At 39.4% G+C, this 19,750-nt stretch overlaps 1 protein-coding gene across 1 annotated transcript in view; it reads right to left on the bottom strand.

Moving 5' to 3' along the window:
• vwa5b1 (von Willebrand factor A domain containing 5B1) overlaps positions 1-19,750 on the bottom strand; it is a 31,781-nt gene extending 12,031 nt beyond the window's left edge. Inside the window, exons 1-11 of the mRNA XM_053642887.1 lie at positions 19,612-19,750; positions 17,851-18,012; positions 17,275-17,494; positions 16,949-17,103; positions 16,254-16,385; positions 13,493-13,617; positions 12,383-12,559; positions 9,052-9,162; positions 7,415-7,617; positions 4,684-4,798; positions 4,221-4,406 (exon numbers count right to left, since the gene is read on the bottom strand). Of these exons, the coding sequence (XP_053498862.1) occupies positions 4,221-4,406; positions 4,684-4,798; positions 7,415-7,617; positions 9,052-9,162; positions 12,383-12,559; positions 13,493-13,617; positions 16,254-16,385; positions 16,949-17,103; positions 17,275-17,494; positions 17,851-18,012; positions 19,612-19,750 (1,725 nt within the window). The remainder of the gene's footprint in view (positions 1-4,220; positions 4,407-4,683; positions 4,799-7,414; positions 7,618-9,051; positions 9,163-12,382; positions 12,560-13,492; positions 13,618-16,253; positions 16,386-16,948; positions 17,104-17,274; positions 17,495-17,850; positions 18,013-19,611) is intronic.

Below are 19,750 nucleotides of genomic sequence, written 5' to 3'. Positions count from 1 at the left end.
CCATTTATTTGGTAAACACTGAGGCATCTTGTAAGGAAGAAAAAAACAGGTCATTTCAATAAAATGTGGTGTGATTAATGATGAAGGGGAAAAAACGAAACTCTGCTTCTGAGAGAAGAAAAATTAGCATCCTTGAAGCAGTGCTTTTCAGTCCCAGTCATGGGATTTCAACTAATAATCTGATAATGTGAATCAGGGAAAGCCTCCCAAAGGTGCTAATCTCTGGAGTCCTATAGTTGTGCGTATGATGTTTGCTCATGATGGATGGGAGGCTTGTGTTTTCCTCTCACTTGCCCTTTTTTAGTAAGCATGTCAGCATTTCAGCTTGCAATATGCTCTCCATATACTATGTCTGATATACCAAAGAATCAGATTTGTATCTTTAGGACTTCCATCAGCACCTAGTCCTATCAGACATTTGAAGAGGTAGTTTGCAATACTCAAAAATTGACAAGCTACTGCTTTAACAGCAAAAAATTTTTTAAAATCATCTTCAGATATAATGTCACTATTGCATGCTGCCTGTAGGAGGAACAGCCAACTTCAGTGGGTTTTCCATTTGCACTCAGGAACTTTTTAGATGCTTTGCACAATGTGAAATCTGAAATCCATGTCTGCCTGATCCATCCTCATGCCCTACCTCTGGATGGAGCTGTCATCAACTGGAGGCTACAGCCTGGAGATTGCTTAGGATGGTACCGCTTGAAGTACCATGAAATGGTTTTGGACCTCAATTCCACATGGACATTCTCGCTGTGGTTGCTGGGACTACGGTTGCTACGGTTGGGACTGCAATTACCACATACAGCTTTGCACTCAGGTCTCCTTTGGTGAACAGTGGACTAGTTCAACAAAAACTTCATGTAATAACCATAATGAACTTTCTTTTACTTTCACACTATCTGTTATTATCCAGATGAGGACGGGTTCCCTTCTGAGTCTGGTTCCTCTCAAGGTTTCTTCCTCGTATCATCTTAGGGAGTTTTTCCTCACCACCGTCACCACCGGCTCGCTCAATAGGGATAAATTCTCACACTTAAAATCAGTATCCTGTGTTTATATGTTTCTGTAAAGCTGCTTTGAAACAATATCCATTGTAAAAAGTGCTTAGTGGTTAGCACGTTCACCTCACACCTCCAGGGTTCGAGGTTCGAGTCCTGCCGGGGCCCTGTGTGTGCGGAGTTTGCATGTTCTCCCCGTGCTGCGGGGGTTTCCGGTTTCCTCCCCCAGTCCAAAGACATGCAGGGTAGGCTGATTGGCGTGTCTAAAGTGTCTGTAGTGTATGAATGGGTGTGTGAGTGTGTATGTGATTGTGTCCTGCGATGGACTGGCACCCTGTGACCAGACTACCCCGCCTTGTGCCCGATGCTCCCTGGGATAGGCTCCAGGTTCCCCGTGACCCTGAAAAGGATAAGCGGTAGAAGATGGATGGATGGATGGATATATATATATATATAACAGCACATCCTGAAGTTTTATATTCCTCTTATACCATAGATATTTGCCAGTGATGATTTTTTTTTTGTATTGATTAAAGTATGTGTAATTATACTGATCTGTTTATAGTTGCATTTATCATTGTGGAACATGCAAGAGACAAGTTCGTTCCTATTTTCACTTACGCTTCAACAGAAATAAACCACTGTTCCTTTGCTATCCATTTTTTCTTGTGCTTGAAATTAATAAGATGAAGGAAGAAAAAAAAGCTTGTCATGTTACTATCCTGAAGACTTTCCTGTGGTGGAAAACTTACTGATTATTACAAAGCACTGACACTGGAGACTCCTTCCATGAATGTTAAAGAAATATCACCTTACAGAAAACTTCACTATATCCATCACAATTGCAGTATATAATAATAATAATCATAATCATAATCATCCATCCATCCATCCATTTTCTATATCGCTTATCCTCCAAAACCTGGAGCCTATCCCAGGGAGCATGGGGCACAAGGCAGGGTACACCCTGGATGATGTGCCAATCCATCGCAGGGCACATCATAATCATAATAAACTTTATTTTATATAACGCCTTTAAAAGTAGCTTCTTAAGGCGCTTTACATAAAAAACACAACCACGTATGAATACAATCGATAAAAAATACATATGCATCAACAGACATAGAATACATACATATCAACAGTCAAAAAAAATTATAAAGTAAAAGCTAACCTAAAAAAAGTATGTTTTAAGATAAGATATAAAAATGTCTAATGTCTGTGTGTGTCTGATATCAGCTCATTAGTGAACTCTGTAGTTTAGGAGCATAAGAGGAGATATACAGTGAGGGAAAAAAGTATTTGATCCCCTGCTGATTTTGTACGTTTGCCCACTGACAAAGAAATGATCAGTCTATAATTTTAATGGTAGATTTATTTGAACAGTGAGAGACAGAATAACAACAAAAAAATCCAGAAAAACGCACATCAAAAATGTTATAAATTGATTTGCATTTTAATGAGGGAAATAAGTATTTGACCCCTCTGCAAAACATGACTTAGTACTTGGTTTAAAAACCCTTGTTGGCAATCACAGAGGTCAGACGTTTCTTGTAGTTGGCCACCAGGTTTGCACACATCTCAGGAGGGATTTTGTCCCACTCCTCTTTGCAGATCTTCTCCAAATCATTAAGGTTTCGAGGCTGACGTTTGGCAACTCGAACCTTCAGCTCTCTCCACAGATTTTCTATGGAATTAAGGTCTGGAGACTGGCTAGGCCACTCCAGGACCTTAATGTGCTTCTTCTTGAGCCACTCCTTTGTTGCCTTGGCCATGTGTTTTGGGTCATTGTCATGCTGGAATACCCATCCACGACCCATTTTCAATGCCCTGTCTGAGGGAAGGAGGTTTTCACCCAAGATTTGACGGTACATGGCCCTGTCCATCGTCCCTTTGATGCGGTGAAGTTGTCCTGTCCCCTTAGCAGAAAAAAAACCCCAAAGCATAATGTTTCCACCTCCATGTTTGACGGTGGGGATGGTGTTCCAGGGGTCATAGGCAGCATTCCTCCTCCTCCAAACACGGCGAGTTGAGTTGATGCCAAAGAGCTCCATTTTGGTCTCATCTGACCTCAATGCTTTCACCCAGTTGTCCTCTGAATCATTCAGATGTTCATTGGCAAACTTCAGACGGGGATGTATATGTGTTTTCTTGAGCAGCGGACCTTGCGCGCGCTGCAGGATTTCAGTCCTTCATGGCGTAGTGTGTTACCAATTGTTTTCTTGGTGACTATGGTCCCAGCTGCCTTGAGATCACTGACAAGATCCTCCCGTGTAGTTCTGGGCTGATTCCTCACTGTTCTCATGATCAATGCAACTCCACGAGGTGAGATCTTGCATGGAGCCCCAGGCCGAGGGAGATTGACAGTTCTTTTGTGCTTCTTCCATTTGCGAATAATCGCACCAACTGTTGTCCCCTTCTCACCAAGCTGCTTGGCAATGGTCTTGTAGCCCATTCCAGACTTGTGTAGGTCTACAGTCTTGTCCCTGACATCCTTGGAGAGCTCTTTGGTCTTGGCCATGGTGGAGAGTTTGGAATATGACTGATTGATTGCTTCTGTGGACAGGTGTCTTTTATACAGGTAACAAACTGATATTAGGAGCACTCCCTTTAAGAGTGTGCTCCTAATCTCAGCTCGTTACCTGTATAAAAGACACCTGGGAGCCAGAAATCTTTCTGATTGAGAGGGGGTCAAATACTTTTTTCCCTCATTAAAATGCAAATTAATTTATAAAATTTTTGACATGCGTTTTTCTGGATTTTTTTGTTGTTATTCTGTCTCTCACTGTTCAAATACAACTACCATTAAAATTATAGACTGATCATTTCTTTGTCAGTGGGCAAACGTACAAAATCAGCAGGGGATCAAATACTTTTTTCCCTCACTGTATGTTGTTAAACCATTTTTAATGTGTTTATTATTAGCCTTACTTTATACACACTATATACAGTAAGTCCCTGTGAATGCGCTGTTCCTATAGAAACAATAATGTATTCGAATGAGTGCACGATTACAATATAAACCTGTGATTTGAATTGTAGACAAAACTACTGTCAGAGCTGCTGTTATAGAAAATAAATCAACACCTTCCGACTAATTAAGAATTTAACAGCGCTGTGGTATGAGTATAAATTACGTGTGTATGAATAACACAACACAACAGGGTTGGTTTTTTCCCTTCACACAGTTTTGCTTGTGCAGAGCCCTGTTTTACTCACAGACTTGGGGTTGGAGTGGTAGCGTGTCGTGTCACACACCACGCTGTATCCAATCAACCGGTCACCAGGAAACAGGTATGTTGTTCCCACTGGAGACAGTAGCACCTCCTTAGTCTCAGGATAGAGCCATTCGATGGAGATGTCACTCAGAACAGGAGCCATGGACTTCTTCAGGCATTTAATCATCTACAAAATTTCCGAACACATGAACATGACGCACGATGATTTTCAAGGAAGTAGACTATAATTATTATGCTCTCTGAAATCTCAGACAAAGCAAATGAAGGAAAATTTTGCTTCGTTTTTTTTTTTTTTTTTTTTTAAACAATGTCCTACTGTTTTAACTGAGCAGAATGAATTATTAATTACTGGTACTTGTAAGCGCGCCGCAATTTATATCCGAGCTCTAATTGCAAAGCAGCGACATTCAGAGCAGGATAAACATGTCAGTGTGAATGAAAACCTTAGGCTGCAGTCTTTCTCCTTCTGCCAGGAAGTCAGCAGCACCTCTGGAAACAGTCGCGAGGCCCTGGATGAGCCGTCTGCAGACTCCTGGACCTATACCAAACGTGTAGCACCTGCGACGTAAACAATCACATTCATATTGAGATCAAGAGCAGACATAAGCTTATGGAAGCACATTCTCATCAACATCTCATTATTTCGAGCTATGCATCTCGTATGAGACAAGCGCCACGTTTTCACAAGAAAACATCCTGTTGTTGTGAGAAAAATGCCAGAGAAAATATTCCAAGAAAACATTTTGAAAAGCATCTCGTTATTATGAGAAAAACAGTTCATGGTTACGAAAGCATCCCATTGTTACAAGAAAAGTGTCTCTATGAGAAGAGCTTCTTGTTATTTTGAGTAAAACATCTCATTAATACAAGATAAACCTCTCATTAATACGAGATAAACCTTTCATTAAAACGAGATAAACATTTCATTAATACGAGATAAACATCTCATGAATACGAGCTAAACATATTAATACAAGCTAAACATCTCATTAATACGAGATAAACATCTCATTTATACAAGATAAGCATCTCATTAATACGAGATAAACGTCTCATTTATACAAGATAAACATCTCATTAATACGAGATAAACCTTTCATTAATACGAGATAAACATCTCATTAATACGAGATAAACATCTCATTTATACAAGATAAACATCTCATTAATACGAGATAAACATCTCATTTATACAAGATAAACATCTCATTAATACGAGATAAACATCTCATTAATACGAGATAAACATCTCATTTATACAAGATAAACATCTCATTAATACAAGAACTTTCCTTTCATTGTTATGAGGAAAAAGTATCTTGTTTTTTCAAGAAAAGCAGCTCATTTTCATGAGAAAACATCCTGTCATTATGAGATAACATTGCATTATTGCGAGAAAAACATCTTGTTATTCTGAGTAATCATTTCATTATTGCATAAAAACATCACATTATTACAAAGAAACGCTTTTCTTGTAACAATGAGCTACTTTTTCTCATAACAATGAAATGAAATTTCTCGTAATAATGAGATGTTTATCTCGTGGTAATGAGATGTTTTACTCATTATAATAACCAGAAGCTCTTCTCGTAACAAAACGCTTTTCTTGTAACGAAGAGATGTTTTCGTAACAGTGAGCGAACTTCTTTACAAACCGGATTATTGTCATTACAAAAAAACAATATATATATTTTTTTTTAAACATTTGTAAATCGGGCTTCTCATTTGTTTTGTTTTCGTGATTAATGTTGAGGTTTTTGATGTATTTTGGGTCACTCATGCATATGAGATGAAGGAAAACACAGGTGATTAAAAACCTCAGCGTGACCTTTAGTTTTGTCAGTGAGATCTCCAAGATTCATCAGAGTCGGAGTTAGAGATTCATGACTATTTGCTCATTAGGCAGGGTTTGCTTTGTAGCTGATGCGAAGCAAGGACAATTCCATATGCCTTGGAGGTCTGGGCAGACTGTGTGCCTAATGAAATCACGGCATGGGGTTCATTCTTTAAAAGACAAAGAGTCAGAGTTGTCAGTCGCTCTTAGTACTGGTACTGTTTTGGTTTTTTCCTCTCTCATGCTCGAATAATGCATCAGATCTACTGGGATGAACAAACGTTGATAGAAATTTGCATGAACATTAGACCGGATGTTGCATATCGACACAAGACAGACCTGCGACTTACGCTGTAAATCTCAGACAGCCGTCGGCGCAAACAAAACCACGTGTGAATACCAGCAACATCCTGTTTATTTCAATCTGAAACGGATTACAGAAGCATACCATTTTGCACGCACGGCAGCCAGGTTGATTTGATTACGCACTTGTATTATATTTGCTTGTCTGTTTGCCCCCCCCCCCCCCAATCAAGAAAGAACTGCAGCCATTTTCAGAACTAAGCTCTGTTTTCTTTGATTTTTTTCGCATTCAAAAGAACTGAAGAAAATGCATTGATACTGTAAATATCATACCACAGCATTGTTGAATTCTCAATTCTGATTGGTCAGAAGATGCTGATTAAGATTCTATAACAGCAGCTCTGGCTGTAATTCAAATCACACGCTCATATTAATGTGCTCCTTCTAATACATTGCTGTTTCTATAGTAACGGCATACACAAGGACTTGTTGGACGGATGCTCCACAATAATCTAAGCCTAATAATAAACAGGTTAAAAAAAAAAAAAAAAAAAAAAGGTGTTGCTGCAGTATTTAACAGTGAAAAAGATGTACTTGTTGCTAAGGTGAAGTTTTGTAAAAGGAGAACGTTTTAGAAAGAAGTCTCCGGTGTCATAGCTTTGTAACAGTCAGAGGTAAAGCTGGCTCTTTATGTTTTCTGGTTCTGGCAGTCTTCAAGACAGAGAACTTTGCACTAACGTCAAGAAAGAGAGAGAGAGCGAGAGAGAAAAAAAAGAGCGGCCGGTGAGGGAACGACAGATAAAGTAAACTCGTTCCACAGCCATTCCATAAGATTGATTGTAACTATTCATGGATAAAAGTACAATATGTCATTCTTTAATCAATAAAAAGTTGAACGGTTGGCAAGCATGAGCGACTTCAGGTTGTGCTGTGATCGGAAAATAATCAACTCCACGGTCCAATAATCAGCTTCTAACATATTCTATTGTACATCAACAGTCTATTGTCTAACTACAATCTTGCGGTTTTTTTCATACCTGATGGATCGGGAGTGACTGCGGACCAGCTCGATGACCTTGCCCATGTTACTGACGGCTCCGTTGGTGAGGACGAAGAGCAGGCGAGGATGACCGCGCCACAGCGGCTGCCTCAGGATCCAGTTCAGCGGGGCCAGGATGTTGGTACCACCCATGTCAGCCCGGATCTTCTTTATATATTCACATGCAGTGCCCAAGCTTTCCTGTGATGCGGTAATGTGTTTTGTCAGGGTACAAGAAGTGTCAAATCCATCAGTTCAGAAGAAAACATAAGTGCATTAAGCTAATTAAGCTCATTCATTAAGAAAAAGCATATGCTCAGGAATATCAGCAATTCATAGTAACGAGTTTGATTTTAAGTTAATTTGAATGACTTGAGCCTGGATGGAAATTCATATAATAAAAAAAAAAAACACTCCTGCTAATAAAACCAAGCCAAGTTTTGCCAAACCACTGTCAAGTGCACAGCATTTCAGTGTCGATGGATTGTTCTAATATTGTTTCTTTAGTAACAGCTCAGTCTGGCAGGCACTCCGTATAATCTAAGCCTACGAATAAATGGATTTATGAATAAATAAAAGAAACCTGTTGTCACAAGTATAATTGTATAATATGGTGTCTTATTTATCAGAGATCTCCAGGGTTTGCGCTTAGTAGCAGTCAGTAAGTTTTCCACCATGGGAAAGTCTACAGGACAGAGGTGACGGTTCAGCATGGTTCAAGATGGTTCAAGTTTGAGGAGCAAAGAGAGAACATGATCACTGACAGCGTCCGTTCATTCGTTCTTTCATTCATTCATCCTTAGTAACTGCCTGATCAGCGTTGTGGTGGTTTAAATTAGGCTACTAGTTTGTTTATCTATTCTGGGAAAATTAAATGTGTTCGAAAGTATAGTGGGTAGATATTAAAAAAAATAAAAAATAAAAAAAATAAAAAAAACACCAGCCTTGCGGACATCTCCAGCTGAGCCGAACTGTCGACTCGAATGATGTAGCTGAGGTTGAGGAACTGTCAGAGCCAGAATTCACACACCATGATGGTATTGCTGTCATTTCTACCGCCAGTGTTTTCTAGTCTTTCTGAAGGGGCATACAAGTAGGGCTCATTTAAAATAATAATAATAATAATTTTAAGAAACGCTTCCTGTTTAGGCCATGCTCACTTGGGGTTTAATTCCAAATACAGATATAGATAAGGATATTTGAAGCACTAAACAGATACAGATATGGGTACAGATAGTGGCATTGTGTTACACTCCTAATGCATATATAATAGAGTGAATCATTTCACAAAGGTAAGTGGTTTAGAAATGGATTTTGGCAATGCTACAGGAATTTAGGCAAGTAATATTGTCTTGTAATAAAAATCATCTTTTTTTAAAAAAAAAACAAAACAAAAAATATGCTGTATTCAGAGGTTTTACCATTGCTGTACAGAAATGCTTCAGCCAAAAAATGCCAACATTGTTAATAATGAATGAAAGTAAGCACCAAGCAAAAAAAAAAATACACAAGCCCTTATCAGTAATCATTCATTATTAACAGCGTTACTACCCGAAATGAAAGCTAAGTAATGTTACAAGCAGTAAATCAGATTGTGGTGATTGATTGTGTTGTAGCTCGTGGTAAGTGTTGTACCTCATCATAACTCTGACTGGTGGCAAACAACGGTTTGAAGGTTGAGCCAAAGCTGATAATATTGAACAGGCAGGCCGGGAAAAGGCTTTTCAGAATCACCACCATGGCGTCCTGGCAACACAAACACCAGGAATGAGTGATTGCAAAAGAGTGGACGAAATAAAAGCTGAATGAGCTGGGCATGGAATAAAAAAGGACAGAGGAAGAACCAAGAAAAGGTCAAAGCTGCCACTCAAGAGCTATTCTTTATATCTCAATACACCGTTATATATAAATGGAAACTCTCTAGCTGTTACCATATTGTAGTACAGTAAAGGTTATATTGACAGTCTGCACAAATGCATGGAGTAATACACACACAGAAAAGGTGAAAGCAACAACAAGCCAAGTAACAACCATCCGGATATTCGACACGTTCTGGTTCATTTATAATGAAATGTTTCAAAAAAGCACGGCTTTACAGTTTCAAAAGTCACGGTTAATTCACTTTGAGTCCAACTTTAAGCTGATTTCTGCACATGCAGTGAAATCCGTAAGTCCAGAATGCATTAAAAGCTCAGGAAAAGGCCGAAATTATAGAATAAAATCGACACAATTTTCCATTTACATCAGATATAGTTGATCAGACAAGAGGCATTGCTAATTTCTTGTGAAACGATTCAGCGTGGAGTAGCAACAGGTTGAAACAATTTGTTGCCTGACTTCCATAAAAAATAGAAAAATACAGTCATAATACGATCATCAGTGCAACCGGATCCCACAAAGAGAGCCGCTTTGATTTTTTTTTAAAAAATTTGTTTTAAAAGTCATGACACAAAAGTGGTGACACGATACACTCTCAGCCAATCAGAATTGAGGAACTGTCACATAGGTATACATGCGTGCATGCTGGACAACATGAAAGGAACAATCTGACCTTAAAGTAAAACATTTAATGGGGGGAAAAACCCCAAGGTGATCAATTAAGAAATTCGTCCAACATTAAATTTAGCTTCTTTAGTTTTGCACTTTAGCAAAAAGGCTAATGTAGATCACAACCTTAGATGCCAGAAAGGGTCGCACTTTTCCATTCTTCCTGTGTGCCTCAAAACAACTTACGAAGGTTGTCTCACCCAAAATCTCTTCAGAAAACAGCTGCTTCAAATCATGTCTTTTTTTCCATAAAGTCCACACAGACATTCTTATAATGTATTTGAGCTGTAAGTGATGACGATTATAATTTAATTATCCTTTGAATTGAAATATCCTGGATATTTTAGTTTTTTTTAAAAAAAAAAAGGTTACTATGTGTTTATAGAAAAAATAAAAAACATTGGCCAAGATAGACTTCCATAGCTTCCATTACTTGCTTATGTGATCCTTCTTTTATTCTCCAAATCTCCATATCTTCAAACAACATTATTAATCTCATTTCTAAATAAGTGATTGCAAATTATTCTGAAAACTGAATACACGAGTTCGAAGAGGGAATTAAATCATCCTCTGCATCACTTCCGAGTTTCACAATAAATCATACTGGCTCCTAAACCCCATCAGTAATTCTTTATAGCATTACTGAAGACCTGAGGAGCTTGAAGCAGATATTTTTTTTGGACGGATTTCTGGTGAAATTTCTTCCAAATTTGTCAGCTAATTCCTAGCGACGTAAACGTCAGACACCAAACACCTATCGATTGATCGACTGTGTAGAAATGTGTCGCTTTAAGGTCAGAATTCTCATTACCTTTATCGCTACAGTATGAGACAATCCGTTAATTCTGTTTGGCTGAGAGTGGATCATGTGACGGCTTTTGTGCTCTGTGCTTTCTTCTTCTCCTTTTTTTTATGTCAGTGGATTGCTTTTTTGAATCCAGTCGCATTAGAGTGACCCGATCTTACAAGGGTGGCTCCTGTGGTTTCAGAACAGGACCATCCTCAATCAAACACAGAATGAGTCATCGCTGTAGCATGCGTCACACGCCCCAGCCTCACACGCTCTGGCGCATGGTTAACATTTGCTCCCTTCACCAAACCCTCAGACATAATCACTCATGCGGCTCGAGCTGTGCACCGACCAACACCGTCTGATATTTCGCCTACTGCCCGTTTTACACTGGACTACTTTTATGGCTTCAGAATAGCCAAGAAGAAGGCTAATGTCATGCATATTTTAATGAAATGATGCACTCTATCCTTTCAGGCCCACAGTGGTATTGATAGATTAATAGTGACTCAAGGCTGTAGCAATTTCGGAGATGCTTGTAGGCTCAGTAAATCAGTAAATACAAAGCAGTCACTATGTATTAAAGGAATACTTCAGTGTTTTTCAGCCTAAGCTCCATCCATCTGTAGTGTATGTGCTACACCATCTGTAGCGTACTGTACAGCATGTGTGTGATTACCATAGACAAGCATTTCAAACATTTCTCTATCATAAGATAATAACAGCAAAAAAAACCTTTTTTATGTGTGTGTGCATAAACGTTCATTGACTGTCCCAACATCTGCCTTTAGATTTTAATGCTAGATATGAGTTTTGAGTAAACAGGTTCTCTGTTCTTTCCTCAGGCCCTGTCCACACATATACAGATATTTTCAAAAACATAATTGTTGTCTCTGCATTTTTGGCCGCCCATCCATGTGACTATTGCATTTGGGGTCACGGAAAAATTGCTTTTTTATTAAAATGCCCTCCAAGGTGGAGAAATGATACTCGCTGTACTGCTCCTGAATCCACTGCTCTGGCAGGATACATGAACAAATTAAAATTTTGGAGCGGACACTTTGTATTCAAGTGTAACATCATACAGTATGTCCACCTCATCATTAGTTTAATTTTAACTCCAAAGAATTGGCTATTTTTGTTTTCCACATTTTGCCTTCTACTCAATATGCATGGTCTTAAAGTTATCACGTATGGACGGGGTCTCAGTGCAAGCAATTCTGTGTATAATTTTGTCCATGGTCTACACACTAAAGATTAGGTTACAAAAACTTTGGCTTATTCCTTTAACAAAACAAGGATTTGAAGAAACATTTTCCTTTGCTTTCAAATTACTTCTATGTTCCTCTTACAGTATATATGACCCTGGAATTACTAGCAAGAACTCATTTGGACTCATCATTATCTCCATGTGTACTTGTTATCTAACCTTAACCTTTAACCCTGACTTATTCTTCCCTTTTCCAGCTTGGTGTACAATCATAACCTGTATTCCATTATATATATATATATATATATATATATATATATATATATATATATATATATATATATATATATATATATATATGTACATATATATATATAATCTGTCGACAAAAAAGTCCATAATTAACAGAATTACCTTACCTTAACCCGGCTGATACTGACACCACTCATACTCCCGCTGCGGTCAATAAGGAAGATAAACTCCCCCTGCACCCTGCGCAGGTCAGAGGTCATGGACTGCAAGTCAGGGCAGAAGTTAAGCATAACCACAGGGTTGTGAAGTATGTCTTTATGGAGCCTTTTATGGATGATATCCACCTACGCAGAGCACGAGAAGAGCACGAATCAGGAGCATCTCTAAACAATACAGCACTTGTTTCATTTAAAACACTTTTTTGTTTTTGAGCATGAAAGACATGGTTCTAATATTTGGAACTGTGTATGCAACAGACCGAGGAAAGATTCTCATAAAAAAAAAAGGTCTGGCCTAGTTAATAATTCAGACGCTTCTGAGTGAACAAGAAGTAATTACCCTTTCAGCAGCCTACGTTCTTTGTTGCCCTATTACTTTTTTGTTTGGGTATGCTAATTTCGCTGGAGCTTGCATTGCTAATGCAGCAATGAAATTCAGTTAAATCAATGTGTGCAGAGTTCAACGCACTCCAGCCATTAATGGATCTCAAAACGCAGCAAATTAGCACACACTCTTACACTTAAGCTCTGAAATGAATATCTTTTGTGATGATATATATATATATATATATATATATATATATATATATATATATATATATATATATATATATATATATGAATAACGTCTTTTTTGCAGTTCGTAGTCGTTCCTTATTCACTGGAAGTTTTAAAGCTTTTTATTACCGGTGTAAATATAATGAGAGGAAGGGGCACATAGTATACTTGTTCTGCTGATCTGTATGTAGATACACCATGTACACTCCATCAGAGACCTCTAATAGTTTCCAACAAAACCCCTTTTCACGGCCGATCATATTTACGGCTGAATGTTCTCAGCCTCCTGTTGAGGAACAGCGGTCGCTTAAGGATCTAATTGAATCTGCCTTCATGCAAGTCTTTCACAAGGATACATCTGTGCTTGCTGCAACGTGCAGGAAGTACAAGAAGTGGGTACTTAATGACAAACAGGTGCCTGTCCTTGTTTGTTGTTCCTTCCAAAACAGTGCATGAAAATCATTTGTGGTTATCAGCCTTGTTATCTTGTCTCGTTCTCACTTTCTTTTCATTGCTAGAGTCCTTCTTGGTGGCCTTGATGTAATCACTCCTCCCCTTCAGATGTTCATCATACTCTTCCAGCGTCATGTCTCCGTCCTCAATAAGCACATGGGGCAGGTGGGGCTCTGGAGACAGCAAAGGAAAGGAAAGTGGACTTCAGAGCTACGCTAACCAGTCCCTTAAACCATTTAGTTAAAAAAAAGTTAGCAGTTAAATAGAATGCTAAAGGTACAGTAAGTGAGCAGATATTAGTTAAAGTTCTCATGGGCCTCTCCATTACACAGTTCAGCACTGTCTATTCAGGGTTCTTCCATTCTAAACAGTTCTAAAGGGTTAATGTCTAGGGCAGTTGGCTGACTTCCCCACTCAGAGACACCTGATTTCCCTTACAAGTTAATTACAGGTTTATTAGTTGTGTTCGATCACCAAGTAATCACCAAACTCTGGCTCTGGAGGACTGGAATTGGGGAACTGGTCTATACGAATACTGACTATATGATGAGAAAAAACCTAGATCTACTCTAATCAGTTTTTCCACACATCTTTTTTTTTCATATTACTACTACATGTTACTATTACATACTTTATGTGTTACGTATTACTAATTAGACACTAGCCATAGAGATAGTCTTGAATTTCTCGGTCTAAGCACTGTATTAGTAATTGCTGTTCACTTGCCCTGAAAAATGCCCTGTAAAAGCATCCTTTTAAATCAATATAAAAACACACACCAGTGCATTTCTACAGTCAAGGTAAAACTCGATATGGAGTGCCAAAAGAACACTCTATCTGACAATACGCATGGTGTCAAGGCTTGCATGATCTCACCATTGAATAACCTTTCCGGCTCAGCGGTTTAATGTACTTTGTGACACTGATAGTATTCCCCAAACACCTACGGCATGTGAATCAGCATGTCACAAAATATTAGTGCCATTATTAGCACTGCTAACACATATTGAGGTGGCACTGGGATCAGTGAACAGATTGCTTTGTGGTTGTCCATCTGTAGCTCATGGGCAAATGAGATTTGCAAACAGCAGAGGATAGAAATAACTTGTTTGCTTCATGTTTTTTCTAGGATCGGATTGCTTATCTGAGAAGCCATGCTTTACAACTCATTGATCTGAAATCAACTAACGATGCATGGTCCTTAACATGGGCATCTGTTTGAACCCAGCACATCTCCTCAGCATGAGTCTTGAAGAAGCCACTGGACAAAAGCTGCCCAGCAGATTCAGTTGTTCCTCGCCAGCTTGATGAGGGAGCACCAGATTGATTTTCCCCCAAGAGATAGAGGTCAGGAAGAGCAAGTGCCAGGGGAAGAAAATGTAATAAGGCAGAGAAGTGAAAGCAGAAAAGCAAGCGTCTTGGACGGGACTGCCTGAAAACATTCAAACCATAGCCCACACTGAGAAGAATCTGACGCAAAAGATGGTGAGGATGTTTCAATAGTTTTGATTTAATAACAGCCCACGCTTGGTGTGGGTGTGTGGGAGCATTAAGAGGTATATGGGGAAGCCTGAAGGCTGATTTTTCTTTGAAAACCTCAGACAGGAAAGTGGTCATCTCTGTGTTTATATCCAGTTGGGTAACTGCAGGAAAAGATAGGCAATTTACAAAATTCCATAATTGTGTGATGGCGTGTACAGCTACAGGTATGTAGGAGTTTCATATTGGTTGGTGTTTGCTTGTGTTCTTTAACATGTGTTAAAAAGACAATGGAGGCCACCAGCAGAGCAACTAAACAGCAAGCGGGCAAAAAACAACGATCGTGAAAGCTGCTTTCTCTATTGGAAACCTGAGTGAATAACACCATCTGTATACCAAGATTGCAAGACTCCATCTGTTTGACTTTGCACAATGGAACTTGGAGCTTGTGTAAGATGGAAAACAGTGTAAGACACATCAAGATAATAGCCAGAACATCTTTCCACTAGGGATGGAATTGGCCACAGGATGAGTGGTACCTAGATGTAATGCTTGGCCTTTAGGGCAAAATCTTGGTTTCATCACATTATCGAATCTTGTTTTGACCTGAGAGTCCTTTAAGTGTCTCTTGGAAAACTCCAAGTAAGCCATTATGTGCCTTTTACCAAAAAGTGGCTTCTGTCTGGCCACTCTAAAATAGAGGTCAGATTGGTGGAAGGCTGCTGAGATAGTTGTCCCTCTCTAGCAGAACATCTGGAGTTCTTTCATAGTAACCTTTGGGTTCTTGGTCTGACTAAAGTCCTTCCCGAGGTTGGCCAAGTGGCTAACTGTAGGAAAAGGCTTATTGGTTCCAGACTACTTCAGTTTTATATAAATATGCAACCTAGTAAAAACTCATCTTTCTATACAAGAGCGTAGAAAGACGTATGTCTTTGCCAGCATCACTGTATGAATGAATGCCATTATTCTAAATGCTAGTGCAAACTGAGAAAGATGAGTGTAAATCCATAACTGCCCCCATTCTACAAAGCCCAGGCTACACTTGTCTAATCTGGGTTTTGCATAACTTCAACTGAGTCATCTTTGGATATCACTGACAAGCTTAGGTGTGTATTATTCTGCCTCAAAATAGCTTTCACAAAAGCTTTACACATGATTTCACGCCACCAAATTTACGAGGATCTGTGTGGGATGCTTTACTGCTGAGCACAGCTGCTTTTACTAAAGTGCTAAATTAAACCTTCCTGTTGTTTTTTTTGTTTTTGTTTTTTTTTTAGCAAACTTTAATGATGTTTATATGTGTAGTTTTGGTTGCTTGTATAGTACATACCACTGGGGTAGATGAGAATTTCCACAGGGCAGTCATAGGTGTATTTGTCTGCCAGGGTGACCACAATGCTGGTAGCAGAATGGGCGGAAGGGTCAGCATCTGCCCGGATGGCATGAGAAGGGCTCTCCACTCCTGAACAGAGAAATCTTAACCTTACAAATATATTTAATTTACACATTCTTTACCAAGTGGGTTTGTTCAAGTCAAGTGGCCAATCAGTATCACAGTTTTAATCAGTGTTCAAATTATCCAACCATACATCCAACCAACCAACCAGCCAGCCATCAATCCTATTGTCTTCTATCCATCCACCCATACAATAATCCAATCATCCATCCATCCATCCAATCAACCAACCAACCATCCATCCATCTAACTATCCATTCTTTCAATCCATCCAATCACCTGTCAATCATACATCTATTTATCCCCCATCCATTCATAAATTTATTAATCCACAACCATTCATTTATCCATCCTTCTATATATCCACCTTCCATGCTGTCTAACCAACCACGCACTATTCATCTATCCATTCATCCATCCACACATACATACATCTGCTATTCATTAAACCAACCATCTATCCAATATCCACCCATCAAACAACCACCTATTTGTTAATCTATTTATTTTTCTGTCTGTCCATCCCCTGTCCATCCATCTCTCTATGCCAGTCTTTGTAATATTCTGACCTGCCAGTAGATATGGCCCTCTGATCTCTAGCTGGAAGTTGAACTCGTAGTCAATGGAGTTGATAGACTCCTCCTCCAGTAGCCAGGACAGACACAGTTGGTTGCTTGAGCCCATCTGCTCATGAGACCCCAGAGAGCAGTGGTGTCTGTCTCTCCTGAGTCAGAAACAAAAAAAAAAATCCCACACGTCACTGCTTATTAATCTAGGATAAGTCCCTTTTCATTCGAAAAGAGCTGTTAAACATATTTGACCAGTGGGCAACAGGTGACTTTTCATCACCAAACAGAAAACTGTACATAGCTAACAACTATTGTTAATGTCCTACTTCCTGCTTGTGTTCGGAGAGAAGGCCTGTTCCTCTTTAATGGAGCGCTGGACCCTCGGAGTGCAGACAGGCGGTGAAGTGACACGTATGCCCCCATTTGGAAGGGTGGAAAGTTCATAGGATGTGCTGACCAACACATTCACAGTCTCCAGAGGTGGAATGATCCCCAGGTTTACCACCAACACCATCCTCTCTAGATCCTCATCAAGTACCACATGACCTGCGGCACAATCGCAAAGTACTATTCAGGGTCCAATCAAGGCCATGTAATCAGCGTGTTCCATTACCTTTAATGAGCAAGTGAAGTGGAGTCACTGTGTCTAACCGTAAGAGTGCTTTAGTAGGATCACCTCACCACTCGTCCCTATCACAGTATTCATCAGGATACAATACCCCTGTTCTAGACCAGCACTCTGAGAAGGCTTATGGCTGCAGCTAGGATACTTAGATAATCTTCACACAATTTTTGAATTCCACGAGCAATTTTGAATGGCAGTAATGCAAAGGAAGTTCTGGATGAAGTCAAAACATGCCAGCATTTGAGGGCAGTATTAAAAGCAAAGCACAAAATCCCACCATTGCCACTCTTTAGATTTCCGTTAGTCGCTGTGCAGCAGTGGAAGTAGCAATCTTCAATCTTTGTCTTGTCTTTGATCTGCACCGTTATTATCTGGCTGGATATCATCGCCTCAAAGCCCACCACCACTGAGCCCTCCTCCAGCGGGTAAATGAAGATACCTCAAAAAAGAGAAACAAAATAAAATGATACATTAACTCATCTACATTTCAGCAACATTAGGAAATAAAGTAAAGCATGCAATGATTTCTTCATAATTCAGTCATTTAGCAGTAATATCTTTGAAAAAAATGGCAACTGCTATTTCAGTATCCAACAAAGGCACTATTTATTTCTTTTTACTATCTGGATCTGGGCTTTTGAAAAGCACTTCTATTCAATTTTGCCATGAAGGTCTTGAGAAATTCAGCCTTATTGAACACTAACCTAAAATGTACTAAAATGTTATTTGGTTATCAAAACATACCAGGGATATTCCCTGTCTTTACATCGACAGCTAAAATAGTTTGGATGTGTAAAGTAGAAATGCAACGTAATGCCAATAGCTATGTCGGTATTTGGTGCTCCAAATATCTGGATTCAGATCTAAACCTGAAGTGGGTGTGGTCAAAACCTGAAGGGGATTTTTTTTATTAATTATGAACCCTACCATAATGGCCCCAGAAAACCTGGTAAAAAAAAAAAAAGAGGTAGAAATGCCAGTCCTGTCAGTACGGTGTGTGAGTTCTTCAACCTCAGCTACATCGCTCAAGTTCATAATTGGTTTAAACTAGATGTGTGCTGGACTTTTTTTTTTTTTTTTAATCCCTCTGGCATAGTTATTATTTTTGTTTGTACTTACCTGCTTAATTTTCTAATGAATTTAGTTGGTTCTGTTTCCCTAAATGTAACATAGTAGCCTCATTTAAACCCACATGACTTTGATCAGGCAGTTAGTTAATAACACACTCCCTGCTGACAACAAAGCATTAACATGATCTTTCTTTGTAACATCAGCTTCGTGTCTGACTGCTTGTTCACACCAGAATGAAAGTAAAAACCTGCCACTCAGGCAACTTGTTTTGCATCCTACGGGAAACCAGTCTTTGTGCAGTCTCGAGCAGATGCCCCGTGAACCTTTCTGGCAAGCTTTCTCTTTTTGGATCTCTGGCATCTGATACATTTTTTTGAATGTAAAACTAAATGGGAAAGACAAATGGACCTAAAACACTCCCTTGTGTTGTTCTTTTAGAAGACAGTTGTGGATTTGCTATACCCTGCCCACACAATGACGAGGCCTGTATCAATCACCCTGATTCCTTCCTTCGAGCATGTCACAGGTTAATGTTGTTAAGCTACTACGGCTGACAGCAACAAGCTCTCTCAAGACAGAGTTAGGCTGCCAAAGGAATGTCTACTGTCTGGCCTGAACGATTTTGTAGGTCTTCGGAGGGTAGCTGAAGCGCAGGCTACACATTCAAGTGCATCCACTTGCCAGAAAAACGGATTGTGAGTCGTATTATTTAACAAAAGAACATCTTGGTTGTAGTACATCAGGTCTGTATGGGAAATACACATCCTATATATTCTGTGGCCAAATTTTATGCATTGCTGGAAAGATCTGCAAAAACACTTTTAAGCTAAGGCATGTAATGAAGATGATATCATCTGTTATATCACCCGATACATTCAAAACCACGATTTAATACAAAGTATGGCAGGAGCTCAGATCTCAGATCTCTACCATCATTGTGGTGAATACAGAGAGAGGGCAGTCTCACCTTCTATGGGGTGATCTTCAATGTTTTCATACGTCATGGAGGCTGTCATGGCCAGGGTGTAACCGCGGACACAGGAAGTGATGTCAGAGACGCTGAGTGGTAGCGCGCTGCGCTTGGCCTTGTTGATCAGACCTGGCAT

The sequence above is a fragment of the Ictalurus furcatus genome, chromosome 15 (genome assembly GCF_023375685.1).
Source record: "Ictalurus furcatus strain D&B chromosome 15, Billie_1.0, whole genome shotgun sequence".
Taxonomy (NCBI): domain Eukaryota; kingdom Metazoa; phylum Chordata; class Actinopteri; order Siluriformes; family Ictaluridae; genus Ictalurus; species Ictalurus furcatus.
The sequence above is the reverse complement of the archived record's forward strand: the minus strand, read 5'-3'. Positions and strand labels throughout refer to the sequence as shown.